General features: G+C 43.4%; 1 protein-coding gene across 2 annotated transcripts in view; it reads right to left on the bottom strand.

Annotated features, from left to right (window-relative positions):
• Positions 1-1,503: 1,503 nt before the first annotated feature.
• The window catches only part of LOC144818522 (RNA-binding protein 43-like), a 260,825-nt gene continuing 243,039 nt past the window's right edge, over positions 1,504-19,289 (bottom strand). Inside the window, exons 3-4 of one of the 2 annotated variants that reach the window (XM_078676032.1) lie at positions 6,194-6,288; positions 1,504-6,104 (exon numbers count right to left, since the gene is read on the bottom strand). In XM_078676032.1, the coding sequence (XP_078532158.1) occupies positions 5,319-6,104; positions 6,194-6,288 (881 nt within the window). In that variant the 3' untranslated portion in view covers positions 1,504-5,318. The remainder of the gene's footprint in view (positions 6,105-6,193; positions 6,289-19,289) is intronic. The other variant, XM_078676030.1, reaches the window with a different exon arrangement.

The following is a 19,289-nucleotide window of genomic DNA, read 5'->3' as shown; positions in this document are numbered from 1 at the left end:
CCCATATTCATTTTTAATCTGTTTCAGGATGTCGGGTATTACCGCCATGGACGGAACACCATGTGTTTTAGTGTAGATAGCAGCGAAGACTGTACCCCAAGTGTTGCAGCCTCCAGATGTGGTGCGATCCCCATTGGTAAACAAATTGTTAAAATTCTGCATTTCTCATGAGGGGTAGTATTAGGAAATACTGCTTCGATTCGAGTAATATTTTTAGCTATGCAGAATGGAATTTGTTCCCTCTTTGCAGGTAACTTACCAATGACTGAGTGTAAAGTCTGTGATGTTATTTTTAGTGTATTCCCCTGGTGAGATGTATGTTGAGGAATCACTATTGCAGGTTGAACAATAAGAGTCCGCATGACATATTAAACCAATTGTCTATAGATTTTTATCAACTAGTTGAGTTCGTAATTCTACATCTGTCATTTCGTTAATGTCAGTGTGTGGTGTATAGCTGGCTAAGAGCGGCCATGTTGCTCCTGGTCTACCTAGGTGACCAAGCCTGGTAATGTGATTTAAATGTTTTAGGGCGCCTTTAAACCAGAGCTCATGCTCCTGGTATGTGAGTAGAATTTCAATATCCTCAAAAGAAATATATTCCTCTGGTGGTTCATCTTCTTCATAGAAGTGAAACATTTGTGTTACTGGATTTGCTTCAGGGAAGATTATCCATGAATAGAATACCTCTGTCTGGTGATATTCATGTGCCTCTATCACAAAAACTATCCTACCACCTCTCGATGTTAGGCCATTTTTTATAAGTTTTATAGTGATGGCTTTCCTTAAATTCATAGGAATGCATATAGGATCCTCGTCAGTTTCATTAAAACCTGTTATGTTAAAAGCTGCTGGATCAGCCGCAGCTCCACCGTTCTCGGTGTTGTGTACCATTATTCGACATTGTTGACTGAAAGCTTGCAGAGCAAGTTTCAAGGAAACAAAGATAAGGTGCCTAAAAATTTGGAACACTGTATCATAGCCTTCAACGTTGAAAAAAATACCCAAAAAGCTAATACATAGGATTTTCGTCCTACTCGGCTATGGCGGATATTATCCCTTTACCCACTCCAGACGTCTATTGGAGTATTTATGGGAAAATGGGTCTCTGAGAAAAGCACGACTGAGTTACTTTAGTATCTAGTGTTAAATTAGTGCCTTACCAAACGTTGGGCGCCATGTAGTGTAGTTCCTATATTCCCAATAGGCTTTGCGGATTGGAATAATATACCCTATAGATACGACATAGGACTGAGGTCAGTATGTCTCGATCAAATACACTAGACTTAATTGTGAGTGCCAGCTAGCTCAGAGGTCACTAGAAACTTTCTCGAAAACACAAGAAGGGATTAGTTTCTGACAAACGCATAAACATGACAACTTTGTTTCCCTAGGACTGGAACAAATATCTTCAGAGTCGTGGAAACAATAGACAACTATTTCACTCAGTCAATCGTGCATGCTTCGTTTCTACAGAGTTACAGAGAAAGAGTGAGACTGGCGTTTTCAATAAAAGGGTTTATTGAACATTCTTCTTTCTCATGCAAGAGAGGTGAACTGCTACAATCCTTAGAATGCAAAGTATAATGCGTACAGCGAGAATAGTATTATAAAATAATCCCGTAATAGCATTGCCTGTTGCTATGACATGTAAAAATACATACATAAATAACATAGGCAGAAATACTCAACTGGTGCTTCTAAAATACGCCTACCCCAAGGAACCTAACCTAGGTCTAGTATGAGGGAAGAAGTAAGTGCTGTTTTATCATAGGTTTTAGTTCTGCCAAGAATTGCCAAAGGTTTATCTAGGTTCTAATCAGCTACATACTTTAGAATGAAAGAGGTTGGTATCTCTGTCTCGGGACTCGATTTCCCAACACCCCGCAAGGGGAGTCAGAAATACTGGAGCTGGATTATCGGCAGGAGGATGTCAGCTTCTTGTCAGTGCATCAGCTTGAGAGTCGGCTTCCTTCGGCACTTGCTGTAGCGAGCTGCGTCGGGCAAGTAGGTAGTCGAACTGCACCGAACCACACTGTGCTTTGCCATAGCAAGTGAAGGTATATTTATACATTGAAGGTGTTTAGGAATGCCAGTTTTGACGTAAAGTCGGGCATATGAACGTCATGGATGAACCCCTAAGGAATAGTTGTTCATGCATAATAAATGAGTTCTTGGAGAAATCAATATTCAAGCAAGGGGAAGTCTCTAACGGCTTATGAGTCTGGTTTTCCAAGAAATCGTTGTGACTTAGATGAACGGATGGAAGTAGCCATGCCTGTATTTGGTTAGCATGGGCTATGCCTAAATAAGGATTGGATTTCTATGCCTATATAAGGGCAACGGGAATTGTACCTATAGAAGGGCACGAGTCAGGAAAATTAATTTGGAATCTAAAACGACATACAACACTGATCTCGTCATCCTGCTCGTCCGCTGCAACATCTGTGCCCGTGTTCCAAACAGTATCCTTCCAAGGCATGTGGGCATCCATGACACCTGAACCTCCCTTGAAGTGAAGAAGTCACTTCCCTGAAACTGCAGGCACTGCAACCAAGCTGACCGGACTGCTGCTCCTGGGCTCCCACGGACTCCGAAAGGCTCAGTAACACAGGTGGTGGTTCTACAACTCCATTGAGGCCTTCACTGTCTTCTCACCGAGTTTGAGGCCAGTATCCCTCGTCGGAACTGCAGGAACCAAACCCCTGTGCACAGCGTTGACTTGCCATGGCAAAGGCTTGTTGGCTCTCTTCCTCAAAGATCTTCGGGCTCCAAGTAGCCCCATCCTCAAGCACCTTCTGTGACCAAGATCTTCGTCCTCACCGCATCTCGTGCATCGTGGGCCTGAATCTTTGGTGAGCTGCTCAAGGTCCTCTTGCGACTCCAATGCCTCCGGCCTGTGGGTCCTCTCGAGCGTCTGCTTTTGCTTTAGTGGGATCCCCTGATTGCTCGGGGCCTACTCTAATTCCCCTGCTTGTGGTGAGTCCCTTGGACCTTGCTGGACCAGACACTGCACTTTGTTCACTTGCCACGTTGTTTACAGTTGCCAAGGCTTGGAGGTGCTACCGACGTACACCGACCCTTTAACTCTCAACATCGGATGTGGGACAGCTCGTGAATGGCTCCCGGTCCTCCACAGCATCGCCTGGTCCCCACAGCTGCAGCTTCAAGGTCACTGTCACCTCACCAGCAACACCCGACATCGGTGGGCATTGGTCTTCTGTGCCTCCTGGTCACTCCTGTGTGGCATAGACTCTGTCCCCTTTGCTTGCAGGTACTTCTCATCGTGAATCCACCGGACACTTTCACCTTCTAGGCTGGCGGCATCTTCCCGTAGTCCTCCATTGAGTTCGACGGCGGTTTCTGACGCCACTTCGCATCTACGTCCCCGGCTTCCCTGGTGTAGGTATCCCGGTTCCTAGTGTATCCATGGGAGGGGTGGCTCTCCAACCTTCTGTCTTCCACTGGGTGTCTTCAGGGTCCACTGGGAAGGGTCCTTCTTTAAAATTGGAACCATGACATACCTATTGACTTGAATTTAGCACGTGGTCCTTTTTCCCACTCTGCACACGGCCTCCGTGGAGTTCCTGGGTACTTATCACAGGTGGTTCCTTGGGTCCCCAGCACTTCTGCATCTTCTGGGTATAGTCTTGGCTTGGGTCATGGTTTGCATACCATTATTTTAGTATATGGTTTGGTCTCCCTCTGGTGATCACTGTGTATATCGTGCTACTTACCTGTTTTCTTTGCAAAAGTATTGTGTGCATTGTGTAAATCTCCAGGTAGGAGATATCTCTATGTGTTAGTGAGTGTCTTATAATAAATACCTACTTTTATAAATACATTGTGTGGCTCTTTTTCACTTAACCTTTACCAATACGATTACGATCAGGTAAAACAAGCTGCTTTACACTCCTTCTGGACTAAGCCTGAATGCTGCTCTCCACAGCTACCACTTAGAGGGCCTTTCTATGGTTGTCTAAGACGACTAAAATCACCACAAGGGTTGTCTGGATTAGTACAGGGTGCTACACTTACATATATGAGCACCATATACGAAGCCAGCCTCCTACAGATAGTAACCTGTAGATCACATGAAGACCAATTGATGTTCAGCTTACAACAAAATAGCCTAGTGGGTGTAGAGACACTCCAAGCATCTCTACCAATAACATCCTATCAATAAGGTCATCTAGGATGATGTTCACTTGGAGCTTTGTGAAAAGTCTGATTCTGGATGCACCTTGCCTTCATCTTTACCTTTCTGTACAACACTTGTTTTACAATGATATTCTTCAAAATACACATGCTGTTTATTCTTTCAAGAAGTACAAACACAATTCCACTTCTCCATTACTGTATTTCTTTACACTTTAATCACGTACCTACAATTTTTCTTCAAACAGGCACCTCACACAGCAATCACGAAACCATTTAAAACATATGAATAAATATAATTTAAAATGACTAGCAAACTAACCATTGCTTATCAGTAACAGTATATTGACCCAATATCAAACATAAGAACCTTCACAAATGTTGTCTGGCATTCCTTACAGTAACTGAATGAAAAAGCTCTGCAGTGCCCCTACTTACAAAAAGAAAAGTAACACCTAGGAAGACATGATAATGCGCAGGACTTTACGCTGGAGTTGAGAGAGTGGACAACTAAATGACCATAGGTGACACAGGTCGGGGTGAAGTGGTTATGAGAAACTTTATGCAACAAGAATAACTGCCCACTCTGTGGACCCTGGATAAATAATTGCTCAATTCTGTTTGATGCAAAATGTTAACAGTAGTTTGGAGCCCGAGGTATGCATTTCTGGCGGCGGGAAGCTCTCAACAAAGGTTTGCAAGTAGTAAGAAATCCTAATCCCTTTCAGAATTGTTGGGCCCGCACACATCATCTTGTATTCCCTGGAGTCAATGTTTGCGGTAATACTGGATTTGAATGATCTCTATGCAACAGAAATGTGACCACCAATGGGCACTAATTAATATTACACATGATAATCATCATCCTTCTTTGTGCATCAATTTGATTAGCAGAGAGAGTAGGGAATAGCAGGATGGATGCCATGTGCATTGTAACAGGACAATATTATTCAATATTATATTCTAGCTCTGAAAAGCATCTAAGAAACATTATTTATTTGATATTCAGGTCTACTTAGGACACTGCTCTTTTGAGATATTGCCTTTAGTTAACTTCTGTTAATATCTTAATACACATAACAGTAATCATGTATATCAACTACCCAAAAAGAATTCAGAATTCTAACTCCAACATCATAATATCGCTGCTCTAACTATGGTCACCTGCGGGTCCTGTTCAGTGGCATATCCTGGCCTTTGTATAAACTCCTTTCGGTCAAAGCTTGCATAAAAAAAGAAATATCAGAGGCACGCCCTATTACGTCAATATATATTCCACATGGAATAACAAGAACTTCAGAAAACTGATGTTTTAACGTATTACACTCATCAATGATATGGCTCTCATTTTGTTTGTCATCAAGATAAATTCTCTCTTTACGCAGTAGAGGTTGTAGACTTTGATACAAAATCTGTATGTCCATTTTGGCATATTCAACTTGCCTAGGATCAGTGCCTGCACCAACAGGTTTTAAACGTAGCATAGTAATATCAGCATCTTTCGTCATATCACATACAACACTATACGTGTTTAAACATTTATCAAAGTCTTTCCTACAAATATCCGTCATGAAAAGGCATACATCCGTATCAAGAAAGAGACTTGAGCTCTCAATATTATTCTCTTCTCTGAATGATAAAGAAGAATCCAAACGAAGTTTCAACTCTTGTGTTGTGCTAGCCGTTGGGATCGCTTCTGAGCTTTCCCCAACTCTTGAAGGCAGATGAGCCCTGCCTTTTTCTGCAACAGAGTTTATGTGCACAAGAAATTCTCTAAGTTGTCTGATAGCTGGGAAGGATCCTTCTACTGTGACTTTTCCATCTGATGTCAATGAACTAAAGAATAGGTCAGGGACATTTTTCTTCAGTTCTTCTACAAGATCTTCTAGAAGCCATTGTTCACAAAAAAGGGACAAATCAAGGATAGCAGAGGCAAATGTAAAGACCTAAAAAGAAAAAAGAGCAAAAGGTCAGTGAACTACAGAAATGATAATGAAACAGTCAGGAGCATTGTGTGTGCAGTGAAAAAACTCACATGTTCACCATAGCGGACTACTTTCAGAGGGACTGAGTTAGGAAGACGACGATCAGTTAGAATATGTCCATCTTTCTGAAGAACATTTTCAGCCACTAAAATGATACAGTAAAGTCAATGAGATCTTTAATCCATACAAGACGTGCATTTCTTACAGGTACAAAATGGATTTCCACACGTTCTAGAGATGAAGATCATGTACTTGAATCAGAATGAAAATGGCACAGTGCGGTACATACATTTTGAACTGGCATAGACAGACTGTAACCATGCAGACTCCATAAATCTTGTGGCAGGAATATTAAACTATTCCTGGGTGGAGGACACATATTGGACCAGAACATTAGCACCAACATCACGGAAGTGGTACGTTCATGTTGAAAATCAGGAACTTTCTATAATGTCAGAAATGAGGAAGACATGCTTACAACAGAATGGTTACGGAAGAGTAAAATTTGGGAGGCAGAGGAAGAACTTTGGAAGAGCACTGCACTATAGTAAATCAGACAATGGTTGAAAGTAAATAAAAGTAGGGGATTTAAGAGTCGCAAGAGAGCTGTAAAAGAAACATGCGGAAAAGACCATCTGAAAGCCCTGGCAAAAATATTACTGGCCAATGAAAACCTTGATATTCTTTCCGTGAAGGTAAACTATCCAACAAGGAGAACATTCATAAGGGAGAAAGTCTACTAGCATACACGTGAACACCCCGTCCCTCCCAAAAAATATTCCATGGTACCATAACAGCTGTTTATGCACCGAAAATGAGACTACAAATAAATCATTGCAACAATATTAGCATTCACTGCATAGTCTAAGAAACTGGCCCAGACATTATCAACCAGAGTGGTTTATTAGTGTCCAGGATTTACCCTACCTTTGGGCGCAAAATGAATCACCAAGTACCTTCTTTAGCACTTGACTCTCAGGGCAGTTGAGACTAACAATCCAGAGCTCACTCAGGGAGGTGGTGGGGGAATTTCTGGACTCATCTAGCCACCAAGACAAGTCAGTAACAGACTGTCCAATCAGTGTGTGTACCGAAGTACTTTCCTGTTAAATCACTCACACACAATACTATGCATAAGACTTCAGAAGTATCATATTAGTATGGGATTTATCATAACCCTGAAAGGAAACAGTTCATGGTGAGAGTGGTATGTACCAGCTTCGTGGGAATCAACTTTCCCAGGTGCTCTTGAGCTACTGTCTCTGGGATTCCCCTGGGTCATGAAAGAGAGCTCGAGAAATCGTAATGGTATGGATGGAATCACACCCTAGTTCTCAGTTATCGAGAGGGTCGGGTCTCGCACTGTTCCCCCTTAGCCCCCGTATCTCTAATTGTGGTTTCTACTGTATTTCGCTTCACCTTCGAAGCTGTCAATAATTACAGCACAGACATTGCCATGCGTTGTGTTCGGCGCTACTTGCAGGGAGTGGCTAGGATTGACAGATTAACAAATTTATAGAGGGCAATCGACATCTTCAGGAAGGAAATGTCCTGGCACTGAACAGAAAGAGACAGCTATAAATAACCACAACACAGGTGATTCCCCAGATGTTATCTACCATTAGTGATGAAGAAAGTCTGCAGGTGCTGTCTAAAAACAGATAGATTTGAACTGAAAAAATAGTGCCTGAGAATTCCAGGCTGTATCACCACTGTGAGGGAGCGGCCACACGTTATAGTTATTTTTTAAATTTCTAGACCTTTACCTGACAGACAGACTGAGATGTGATAAAGACAAGAGGGCTGCTACCAGGAATATAGTGAGGCCATATAAGGCATCTGTCCACCATTTTAGATGGTTTTGTGGTCAAGCACAAAGCTTTAAACAGACATCTTTTGTGGACAAGCAGCCAATGTAGCTTCTTGAGCTCACTGGAAATTGATGAAGATTTCTGCAGACCCAAAATCAGTCAGCCGCCTCATTCTGAAGCATCTGCACTCTGTTTAAAAGACTTAGCCTTTTGCTGCACTGCTGCATTGCACAGGAGGGGGCAGGAGAACCAAAGGCCCCAGAGTGTGTTGCGGCAAAGCCGCCGCCCACGTTGCTGGTCGGGTGTACCGCTGCGTGCGCCCGTCTGCGCCCGCCAGCGGACGGGCAACACCTCTTAGTTCACCCAAAGGACAAAAGGTACTGTTTTTGTCAAATCCCTTGGCACTTTGAAGGTGGCTTTGTTTAGACTGGATGAGTGCTTTGCCCTCTCTTATCTTTTTTAATAGCACTGCATAGCTTGAAGTCTGGGCGGGTCATCCAGCCAATCTAGGAAAACAAGGCTCACTCTCTGGTGCAATATACGTCATCTCTCTATGACACCCTATTCTCTACCATAAGTGAGCAAGGTTTGCAACAATGGGCAAAAGGAAAATGGCCGCTGGGGAAGCAGCGGGGATACTGTAACCACCATAGACTCTTTTCTAATAAGGGCAGCTGGTCGCATCTCTAAAGAGAAAGCCCTGACTGAGAGGAGGCTTTCCCTGGAAACTGAGAAAATTACTCCGGATTCTATACCCTTGGTACCCTTGGATAATCATGAGGAAGCAGGGGAAGTATCTGGTTCTTTGCCCTCAGCAATATTATCTACTATGATCATGAATGACAAGGCTGGGGAGGGAACAGCAGAAGAGTACATCTCAAAAGGAAGAAGGCTGGGGGAAAAAGAGTAACCCAGAATCTATCACAGAATAAGGCTTCCCAGTCAGCCAAAATTGACTTGGAGCAATTTTCAGACAATCTATTTCCTAGGTTGGAATACTCGTTAAAAGCACTGTATGCTCCCATTTTGTTACGGCTTGAAGGTATAGAGGCCAAGCTCAGTTCTTTTTCCCTGCTTGCCGCTGGGGCTCAAACCCACAATACAAAGCCTGTGGCTGTGGGGATAAGTTGTGGGGCTGGGCTTACACCCACAGGATTGCTTAGCACAGGGAATCCATCCGATGAGCCCAGTCGTCTAAACCAGGAGAGTCAAATCAGTATATTATCCACTCAGGGGGAGAGCCAAGGGACCGGGATCATCCGTGCCACCGATATCCTGGACACTACTGCTCAGGTGGATCCCCTGCAAGGGGGTAAATCCTGAAATGGGAGCAAAACTCACACATCCAACACAAATAGATCCATAACAGGCCTGAGTGGTAATTCTGACATCCTTAAAGCTGCCCCCAGAATCTGCACCTCTTGTGGCCATCTTATTGGGAGTTTCACCAAATACGCAAGGATCGAAAGAATCGACGTTAGATCTAATGCATAAGGTCAATTATTTGGTGCGACAGTAATATAGTAAATTGGCAATATTCCCCGCCCCCCCTCATGTTATAATGGTCAGAAGAGTGGGTTGGGTGGGTCATTGGGTGAGGAAAAACGTTGAGGGGGACTGTGTCATAGTTAATGTAAGACACCCTGTACATGCTAAAGAGCTGGTTGAGAGTAACCTCATGCAAGTCTCTAAAACGACAATCAAGGTTATTCCCCTTCAACACTTATCCCACTAACTCTTTTCTTCTTGATTGCCATAGACGGTCTGTTTTCAGTCTAGCGAGGATCACTCAGGGCGATAGTGGTAGGATCGTACTTCCACTAGCCAACAGATTCAAACCCTTGCTAAGTTTAGATGGGCTAGTTGGCAACAGTTGACTATTACCTGCCTAGGCAGATTTGTTGGGCCCAAGGTCCGCAGGCCAGGTGAGTAATGCATTTATTTCATCACCCAAGCCAGAATCTATTACTCCTGTTCCCTCTTGTATGAAGATTATGTCTTGGAATATAGCGGGACTGAGGTCTAAAAGAGATGATGCATTATGGTGGAGTTCCCTTGCATGTTGCCACATAATTGCTTTAGAGGTAGCATGGGATACTAAGGAGACTTTTTTTCTTGAATGGCTTTTCCTCTTTTTTCAAATGTGCTCCCCCCCCTCCAGTGGGCCGAGCTAAGGGTGGTCGAATTCTTCTGATCTCACTCAAATTAACTTGTACTACCAGAGTCGTAGACTGTCCCTCACTCCACTTGTTAGCAGTAGAGCTGTTGTTCAATAAACCATCCCCCCCTGTTGGTTGTAAATTTTGACAATTCTATTTGTAGAAATTTTGATATTGAACATATTACAGTACTAGTGGGGTTTCTTAAACAATATGGGGAGAGGAAACGTTCTTACTATGAGGCCATAATCGTAGGTGATTTTAACACACATCAATGTCAGCTTGATTGTATTTCTGTAAAGAGCCATGCGAACACTTTACCGCTGGTGTCCCATTTTGAACACTCGGAATCAGGCCTTCTTATAGAAGAACTCCTCGCAGGTAATAATCTGCTTTGCTTAGAACAGACTGGAGTGGATGCTCCCGTTCCCACCTAAACAGGCAAAGTTTCCTCGAGCATTATTGACTTTATAATGCTCTCCGCCCCTTTAGTGTCTGCAGTTCATAAACTGAGTGTCTCCTGGAGTAGTTATAATGATCATAAACCCTTAACGCTCGAGCTGGTTCATTCCTTTGGCTCACACAGAGGGGAGGGAAGGAGCGTTCTAATTTCTGCTATCATCATAAAAGACCAAGCGTGTAGGTTAAAATGGGAGAAGGTGATACCGGAGACTTTTTTTTAGATAATCTGTATGTAGAATGTGCAGTCGAGATTTCAATCTGTTTGGACATGGGAACGCAGGAAAGAATTGTTCTAGATTCTTTTAACAAACTAAGCAGATAGCCGATAACCTTACCACCAACTGCAGGTACAAAGGAGTTAAGGAGAAAAAATGGTTTGATGGCACCTGCTCTAAGGCTCTCAGGAATTTAATGCTCGCCCTTAAGCAAATTCCGAGCAATGAGGTTGGGGTCAGGTCTTGTAGGAGGGCCTACAAAATCGCAATCCAGCAGAGGAAGAAGGCTATCAGGAAACGGGCGTAGGAGGCCCTGGGTCAGGCAAGTGTGTTGACCAAGTTCTGGGAAGTGGTCAATAGTCCCTTTTTTCAGATACAGCAGACTCTAGAATACCACCATTTTGAACGTACATAAGGCCATCCTGGCCACAGCCAGGGGGAAAGTGCTGGGTCCGGATGGGGTTCCTTCGGACCTGTATAAAGCGAACCATTCGGCGTGGGCCAAGATATTGACTTGGGTTTTTAACGCGGCCTGTCTGTGTGGCTTCCCCTCATCTTGGTCACAGGCCATTTTTTTTTTTTTAAAGAAGGCTCAAGGCACCACCCAACATGTTATCGACCGATTTGCCTCGTAGATTCAGCTGCACAAATTATGGGAAAGGTGATCCTGGAGCGTTTAACCTCCTGGTTAGCGAATTTCAATGTCATTTCAGACTTACAGTACAGTTTCAGGCAGGGCAGATGGACGTTAGATCAATGTATTAATTTACACATAGTGGTGGGGAAATACACAATAGTTAAGAGGGGATCCTTGCATATGGCATTTATGGATCTAACTTCGGCATTCAACCGTGTCACCATATCCAAGTTGTGGTCTACTCTCTTGGATCTGGGTGTGGACGTAGATTTGGTGGCTTTCCTACATTCCGCCCATATTAACATTACTGCTGCAGTGAGCTACAATGAGGACATCTTGTTGTCTGCCTCTTGGGAGGTCAAGAGAGGGGTTATGCAGGGATGTATTTAGGCCCCCTTGCTGTTTACGCTTTATATCAACAAGCTGGGTTATGTCCTCTCGGCAACCAGTAAAGACATCCCGAGAGCCGGCTCCAAACTTATTCCTGCACTTCTATACACAGATGCCATGGTGTTGTTTGCTAGGTCTGTTGTAGGCCTTCAAATACTCCTAAATGCTTTTATAGTTTTATGGACTCGCTCGAAGTATGACGACCGGTAACCAGAAGGCTGTTAGGCGTACGTTCTTCTGTAGGGGAGTAGAACTAACTAAAGTATCAACGTTCCCTTTCTTGGGTATGATGTTTGATGGTAGAGGGTCGTGGGTTGCGCAAAGAGCACACAAAAAGAATGTTTTGGCAAGGGCAGTGGGGGCAACCATGGACTTCGCCAAGAGACTAGGGGCAAAGCCTGTACCCGCCCTGTTAAATGTGTATAGATAGCGATAAATGTATTCCAATGGCTAGTTATGGATGTGATGTGTGGAGGTACAAGAATGTGAAAGACTTGCAAGTGATGGAAAACAAAATTATGCGTAGACTCCCCCCCCCTTTACTCCTGCCTTCATGTTGTACGAGGAGCTTGGCTCTGGGATTCATCTCTGATCATATCGCAGTTGTGCCTTTAATGCGCTGGATGAGAATCTGGTCAAGTCCAGCACCCACTTTAAATCAACTTGTAATAGCGGATTGTACTGCACTTGAGGAGGCCTTACCTATTCCTTGGTTAAGGTATCTTGTAGCAGATGAGGCGGCTAGGCTGTCCTGATTTGTATACAAACCCTAGGACTTTACGCCCAAGTGACATTAGGAACATTAAACATCTGTTACTGGCTAGGCTGCCGGGGCAAAGGGAGGGTAGGGAATTGGTAAGCCTTCGGAGAGAAAATATATCACACGAAGTTCAAGCCCACAGGAGCAGCCCTATTTGTCACTTGTTAACAATGCTCACCATCGCTTCCAGTAAACCAGATCTAGATTTAATCTCATACACTAGTAATTAGCCTTTCTTAAATGCTTCTCGAAGCTTGGTGCCTCAAAGCCATGTTCATGTGAAAATTTCTTTGATCAGGATACCCTGCATTTTACATTCTTTTGTGAATGCTATGACCCCCTGCAGAAAAAATTCATCCTTTCGCTCCTTCGATCTGGCCAATTTGTCCAAGTAAAGCCAGCATTATTGTATCTACAAATGATTTCCTCTCCTATGGTTTTCTTCAGGGTCGCAAGTTTCTTTTCGGCGGCTTTAAGACTCAGGAAGTAGATGCTCATGGTCTAGTAAACCTGAATCTGGTTAGCGTTCCTTGGGCATTACTTGTGCTTATCTAATGACGGCATATTGTATGGTTTGAACCTGTTGCTTTCTGATTACGCCAATGTAAAAATGTACATGTAAATCCAGTACTTGTATAGCCCATTTCTCACCCCATAGGGGTATCCCGGCTCTGGAGGCCATTGGGAAGATTAAGCGAGCGATTGCCCAGAGTCGCATGGTGCTGGGCAGACCCCTGCCACCGGAGCCAGGGATCGAACCGTGATCCCCAGCGTCCGGCGTAGGGTTGCCCTAGCCGCGCGCCACACCTCTTCCACATACTGTACTGTCACACTTGCACTTTATCTGTTGAATTTTACATTTCGAGCTCCCTTTACTCCTACTTGTTTGTATAAATAGTCTTAGATATGTTATTCACGTTAATCGGATCTCCTATGTATTTATGATCTCTTTTTAAGCCTTTGTATTCATAAGTGTCTTTGGTACAACTGTTTTTATTTGAGTGCTTTTATGGCCTTTACTGGCCAAATAAAGAATCTTTAACTGACTGATATTTTGGTAGTCCTACAAGTAGAAAGTTGCAATAGTCAATCCTATATGAAATGCATGCTTGAATCACGTATTTTCTAGCCGACAAGGGGAGGAAGGGAAGTTTTTGTTTTATTCTGCTTAGAAAAAGAAGGGGGCAATGTACTGCCCCAATGCAGAAGGAGCAGCAATCATTTCCACAGCCAGATTGGATGTAGAAGCAGTATTTCTGCGCAGAGCAAGGTTGAGAGACAATGTCACCACCAGTTGGAGAGGGGAAGTGCTTGCAAAAAAAAATAAAAAATCAGGCTCTTGTAAGGACTTCCTCAGGCCCACACACAAATCCAACAACCACACAGCTATGTGCCCACCCCAGATCAGTTATTGTTAGTTGCTGCCAACCTCTGTATCACAGTAAGTTGGCTTCTTAGTGATGTTTACTGTGGACAGTGGACAGGGACAGGGAAGCCCCCCTTCCAAAAACAAAGAGTTGTGCCAATCTCCCACCTGGCCCAACATAGGGGCTTATTTTTGAAAAGTGCGGGAGCCTGTTCTGTATTCATACTTTGTTTAAACAGGACTGCCGTTTGTCCGCTGTCCCTGATACCGTAAAAAAATACATTTGTTTTTGGAACCGAGGTAGGTCCCACCAGGCCTAGAGGGGCAGGGCATACCTACCCTGCTCTCCTGTATATTTTTCTAAATAATTTTACAGGACGGGGACACCTTTGATAATGTGGTGGCAGCCCATCAGATCATATCTATCAATCTGTGGGATCCACGGATCCTCTGCGGCATGATATATACATACATTTTGAACGTTCATTTCTCAAAAGCTACCGAACAGATTAACACCACATCACAAAAAGCACGTTTTCTATTCCAAGATCTAGCTTTCTGCTCAAATTTGGTGTAATTCCCTTCAGTCGTTTTGGCTGTAGCTGTGTCTAATTTACCTATGGATATATTGCATGGGGAAAACACCCCCACCCCCAAATTTTCTCTGCCCCTGCTTGATGGATTACCTTGAAATCTTCTAGTAAGAAGCTGAGGTAGATGAGAATTGTTTGGAAAGTTTTGTGAAAATTTATCAAACGAAGTCAAAGTTATTAGACAACCAAAAAATCCATTCTATATGGAAACATGGTCCTAACTATAACTAACAAGTGGCGACTGCCACTTGGTATTATATATATTTGATTTTATTTAACTTTAGTTCCTATGAGGTGTTATTTAATTCCCTTAATTTATTAATTCCTATAGGAGTGTATATGCCATTTGTGATGCTTACTTTCTTCAAAGCCGGTCTGGAGTACATTTACACCTGTTTTGATGCCTTTAGGACTGTAGTAACTTTAGATTGATAGTTTTTGAATAGCAACCCTCTCACCCTTTCGTAGGTTTGTGCTTGCATTAGAATGTTCCTCCCTAAAGCTCTCCCATTTAGTAATAGATATTCAACATTTTTCCACAATTCCCTAGACCATCCCACATTTGTTACTATAGCGTACATCTATGTGTGCAGACATTTCTGCGCAGAAAAGAGAGGAAGAGAGCGAAGGCAACAGCTTTGTGAAATGCATTTTGTAGTATGTGATTAGAACTACTGTAGTTCTACTTTATGTACTAAGAAATGCAGTTTGTGAATTGGGCCTATTTAGTTAACAGAAGGTTTCAACCTACTGGTTATCTTCTGATATGTTAATAATATATCTATAGTATATAACAGGCCTAAGACAAAAATGTTTTCCAGTAACAACAAACAGCCACGGAAGATGGCCGCCGAACAGGAGCTCTAGAAAAGAGCTCCGGCGGGATTAGGGATCACCAAATCTGGTAATAATCCCTGCAAAAACCCTCTCTGCGACCTGGAACCTAGCATGAACAGTAGAAAAAGGGAGAAGAAAAGAAAATACGAAATACAACATACCGGGACCATATATAGACGGCTGGCTCTCCAGGACGGACTTCAGGGCAGAGATATATGGTGGACGGGAGCTGGACACGAAGAGTCCACAGCCAGCGCTCACAATGGTGGACACGAGAGAGACATCGGCAGCACCAGCAGTACAGCTCTTGTCACCTTGAGCTGCGCTGGTCCGGCCCGCTACAGGAGGAGCTGGAAACAGCGTCGGGAGCATCGTGAGGACTACGGGCATGGTCTGGACACTGCAGACGTGGAGGGCAGATTGAGGCAGGAAGAGCGGGGTTTACGCGAGTAAAGGTATGAGCATCCTTACCCCTCCAGCGTGCCCCCCACCCCCTCCTTTGGATCATCCGATGAGGAGAGCTTAAGTAAACCGGAGATAAAGACTGATCCGATCCGCCCCGCCTGATCTAACAATGGCGGCGAAAGCGGACAAATAAACTTTATATAGTCCGCGATCACGGAATCGGCACGAGGGACTAGGTTCTACCAGCCCCAGCCAAGCAGCGCAAGATTGGATGCTCTAAATAAGTAAAGAGTCACCGGTTAGTTAAACGGAGGGAAGTAAGGTCCGGCTTGCCTGACCTTAAAATGGCGGCCGTTACCGACATCGTCAGTCCTGGAACAAAGACTGCACCCAAATCAGCACATCAGGCATAAGGAAAACATAAGAGGACAAAGAGGTGAAAGTGAAAAGGGACTTGGATTGCAACAACAACAAAAGAAAGACAACTGAGAGAGGACTTTCAAGCAAGTGAAAGGGAGAAGAGACTTCTGCTCTCACTCAGACAGAGAAACAAACGGCCATCTTGGAACTGGGAGCAACTTTGTCAATAACAAAATATCCTCACACAAGACACACCTGCAAACAAGGAAAGAAAAAGAGGACAAAGCGTGGCAAGAAAGAAAAAGGGCTAAGATAGTAGCAGCATACGAAGAGAAATAAAAAGAGGACAGGCAAGACAGTGGAAAGAGTAAAGAGATCACAGCTATAAATTAAGAAAGATAATAAGGTGGTCTTAGTGAAACCCGGAAGGATAGAAACGAGAAAAACTTAAAGATCTACACGAACTAAAGAACCATTATGTCGGTCATGTACACAGAGCGTGAAGGCATGAACGCGCAAGTCATAACATACCCCCCCAAGATTTCCAAGAACGCGGCCAAAAAGGTCAAACACAACTTATTGAAGAAAAACCCGGAACAACTGTTCTTGGACCCCTCATTTAACACAGATAGAGGCATTATCATAAATGACCTGATATTCTTCACTAGAAGAACGGCGACCTGGCGTAATGTCGTGACAAAAAGGCTAAATATTGAAAATATAACCAACATCCCACACGGCACAAAAATTAGGAGCAAACCATCAACATGGTGCAGAGCTGTCCTAAACATAACTATATACAAAAACGGAATTGTACTCATCCAAGCAGCTGACAGAGAGTTAGTAAAATTTGACAAAGTATTCTCAACCTTAAAAATAGAAGCAGAAAACACAAGATCCCAGCCACCTCGAACCCAACGAGAAATCAATATAGTACAGAACAGTTCTTCCAATATTGATGGCTTACCAAACATAAACCTTCAAGATCCACTACAACCAACACACCAAGGAATCATACCAAGAACAGGAAGAATTCAATCCGGGAATATCTCAGGAAGAACCGGGATGAGCACACAATATACAATCACCACACAGGAAGGTCTGATAGAAGACCCTTTGCTGCCTCCTAATATTAGGAAGGACTCTGACAGTAGTGGAAGTTGGCATTTGGTTCCATTTATTTGTGATGATAGTAAATATCATCAAAGAGGGGATTGATGAAGCAAAGCTTCGCATATTTTGCGATCTTGCCGAAGTCATGAACCTCGTTTATGTGTAACAAGGTAATAAGTGTACGTCTTACTAACGTTTATATTTAGTTTGAATAAGGATTAAGAAGCTTGCCTATGTGTATTCCTAATGATGTTAATCCGTGTCTGTAAAATATGGCCGCCGCTTGTATTTAGTTACTGCGCATGCGTCAGTCACACTCACGTGTCCTGACGTGTCTGCAGAGTTGGAGGGAAATTTATGCGCATGCGTAGTACATAGCTTTGCCAGTAACGTGGTACTGCTCGTGCCACTGCTCTTGTGTTTGTTTATATGTAGCTAACCTTTAGGTTGCATAAGTATATTTTATAGTGATAAGTTGAAAGTACAAACCCTGTGATGTGTTTTCATAATGTTATTTCTATGTATTAATTTGTTTTCGCTTACTTTTCATGTACCGCGGGGAATGGGGGTCTAACTGCACCAAAAGCCATCTTGGAGGTCCCTTCTACGCATGTGCGACTTTCTGGGGCACCGACAACCTTGGCTGATGGAACACCGCCAGTTGGCAGTGATGGGCAAGATGCTCCTGAGAACTGACCTGCAACCCTAGCAGGACGGAATCACATGTCCTTATTCCGAAACAATGTAATATCTCTATTGTATTTCTATGCAGTTTCTCATGGGAACCCCAATCTCGCTAGGCGGTACCCAGATATGTAAATGAAGCATCCAAATAGTGTGTTATGATTGGTGTATTACCCAAATCCTACCTTAGGACCAATCGTAATTGGGGATTCTGACACTTTGCAACACTTGAGGGGTGGTACCCTGTCCCAAAACAGTATATCTACCCTGGGTTCACCTAGGGAAATTGTCCGACTTGTCTGGTTTAGCTGACCTGTCACTGACCCATCGTACTCAATAGGTGACTGAAGATACAGAGCGCTGCGGAGCACTCTGTCCGAAATTGACCATAGACTAAGGTTCTACTGAACCTTAAAGTGCTGGCGAAGCACTTTGCTGGGAGTTTGCTGACCCAATCGGGGTCTTGATCGATAGCTGCAGAGAGGGTGGAGCGCAGGCGTTGCTTCCAAACTGCGGGTGCGGTCCTGTCCTGAGCGGTCCTGTCCTGAGGGTTTGCTGTCCTGTCCTGAGGTCCTGTCCTGATTCCTAATCTGAGGGTATCCTGTCCTGTCCTGGGTGTCCATTCTGCACCTGCTGTCCTTTGAGGGGTATCCTTCCTTGAGGGTTTCCTGTCCTTAAACTGACCCGTGGCCAGGGTTTGGTTTCCACACCAGTCTAGGTAAATACTGCTCTAAGTTCTTTAAACTTGCACCTTTCTATTTTCCTGTCTTTGCTTTAATAAAGTGACATCTTGCACATGTTGATTTTTCCATGCTTTTGCCGCAAACTATTGAATCATAAAGTCCATTGCATATTTTCTTAACTTGGTCCTATGTTATCCTACCTTTTAGAAATCATATTTTGCATTGCAGTTTGTCATTTTCTGATATGGTCTAGAACGGCCTTACTTAAATTGTCTAAAGGATTTCTGCCTTAAATTCATAGCGGTTTTCTGTTTGCATCTCACTTTAGCATTTAAATGGTTACCCTGACTTTATTTCTCTATAGTTATGTACTTTTCATTATCTTGGTTATTGATTGCCTTATTCTTGTAAGTTTGATGCTTGATGAAAACGAACTTTAGATAAACATTTTAAAACTTCCAGTTGTCCGTGGTCATTTTACAACAGTATTGAATGTCATTTGAATTTGCATTTGCTGCCTTTCCTTTTACAGCTAGGCCCCTGATCCATTGAGGTCATAGGTACCCGTGTCGGTGGATGGTAAGTCAGGTACACTGAGTGATAACAGTAGGGAACACACACAATTGGTAGCAGCCCGTGAAGTCGCCCTGTCAATGAATAGTGTGAATTGA

Source organism: Lissotriton helveticus, chromosome 2_1 (genome assembly GCF_964261635.1).
Source record: "Lissotriton helveticus chromosome 2_1, aLisHel1.1, whole genome shotgun sequence".
Classification (NCBI taxonomy): domain Eukaryota; kingdom Metazoa; phylum Chordata; class Amphibia; order Caudata; family Salamandridae; genus Lissotriton; species Lissotriton helveticus.
The sequence above is the reverse complement of the archived record's forward strand: the minus strand, read 5'-3'. Positions and strand labels throughout refer to the sequence as shown.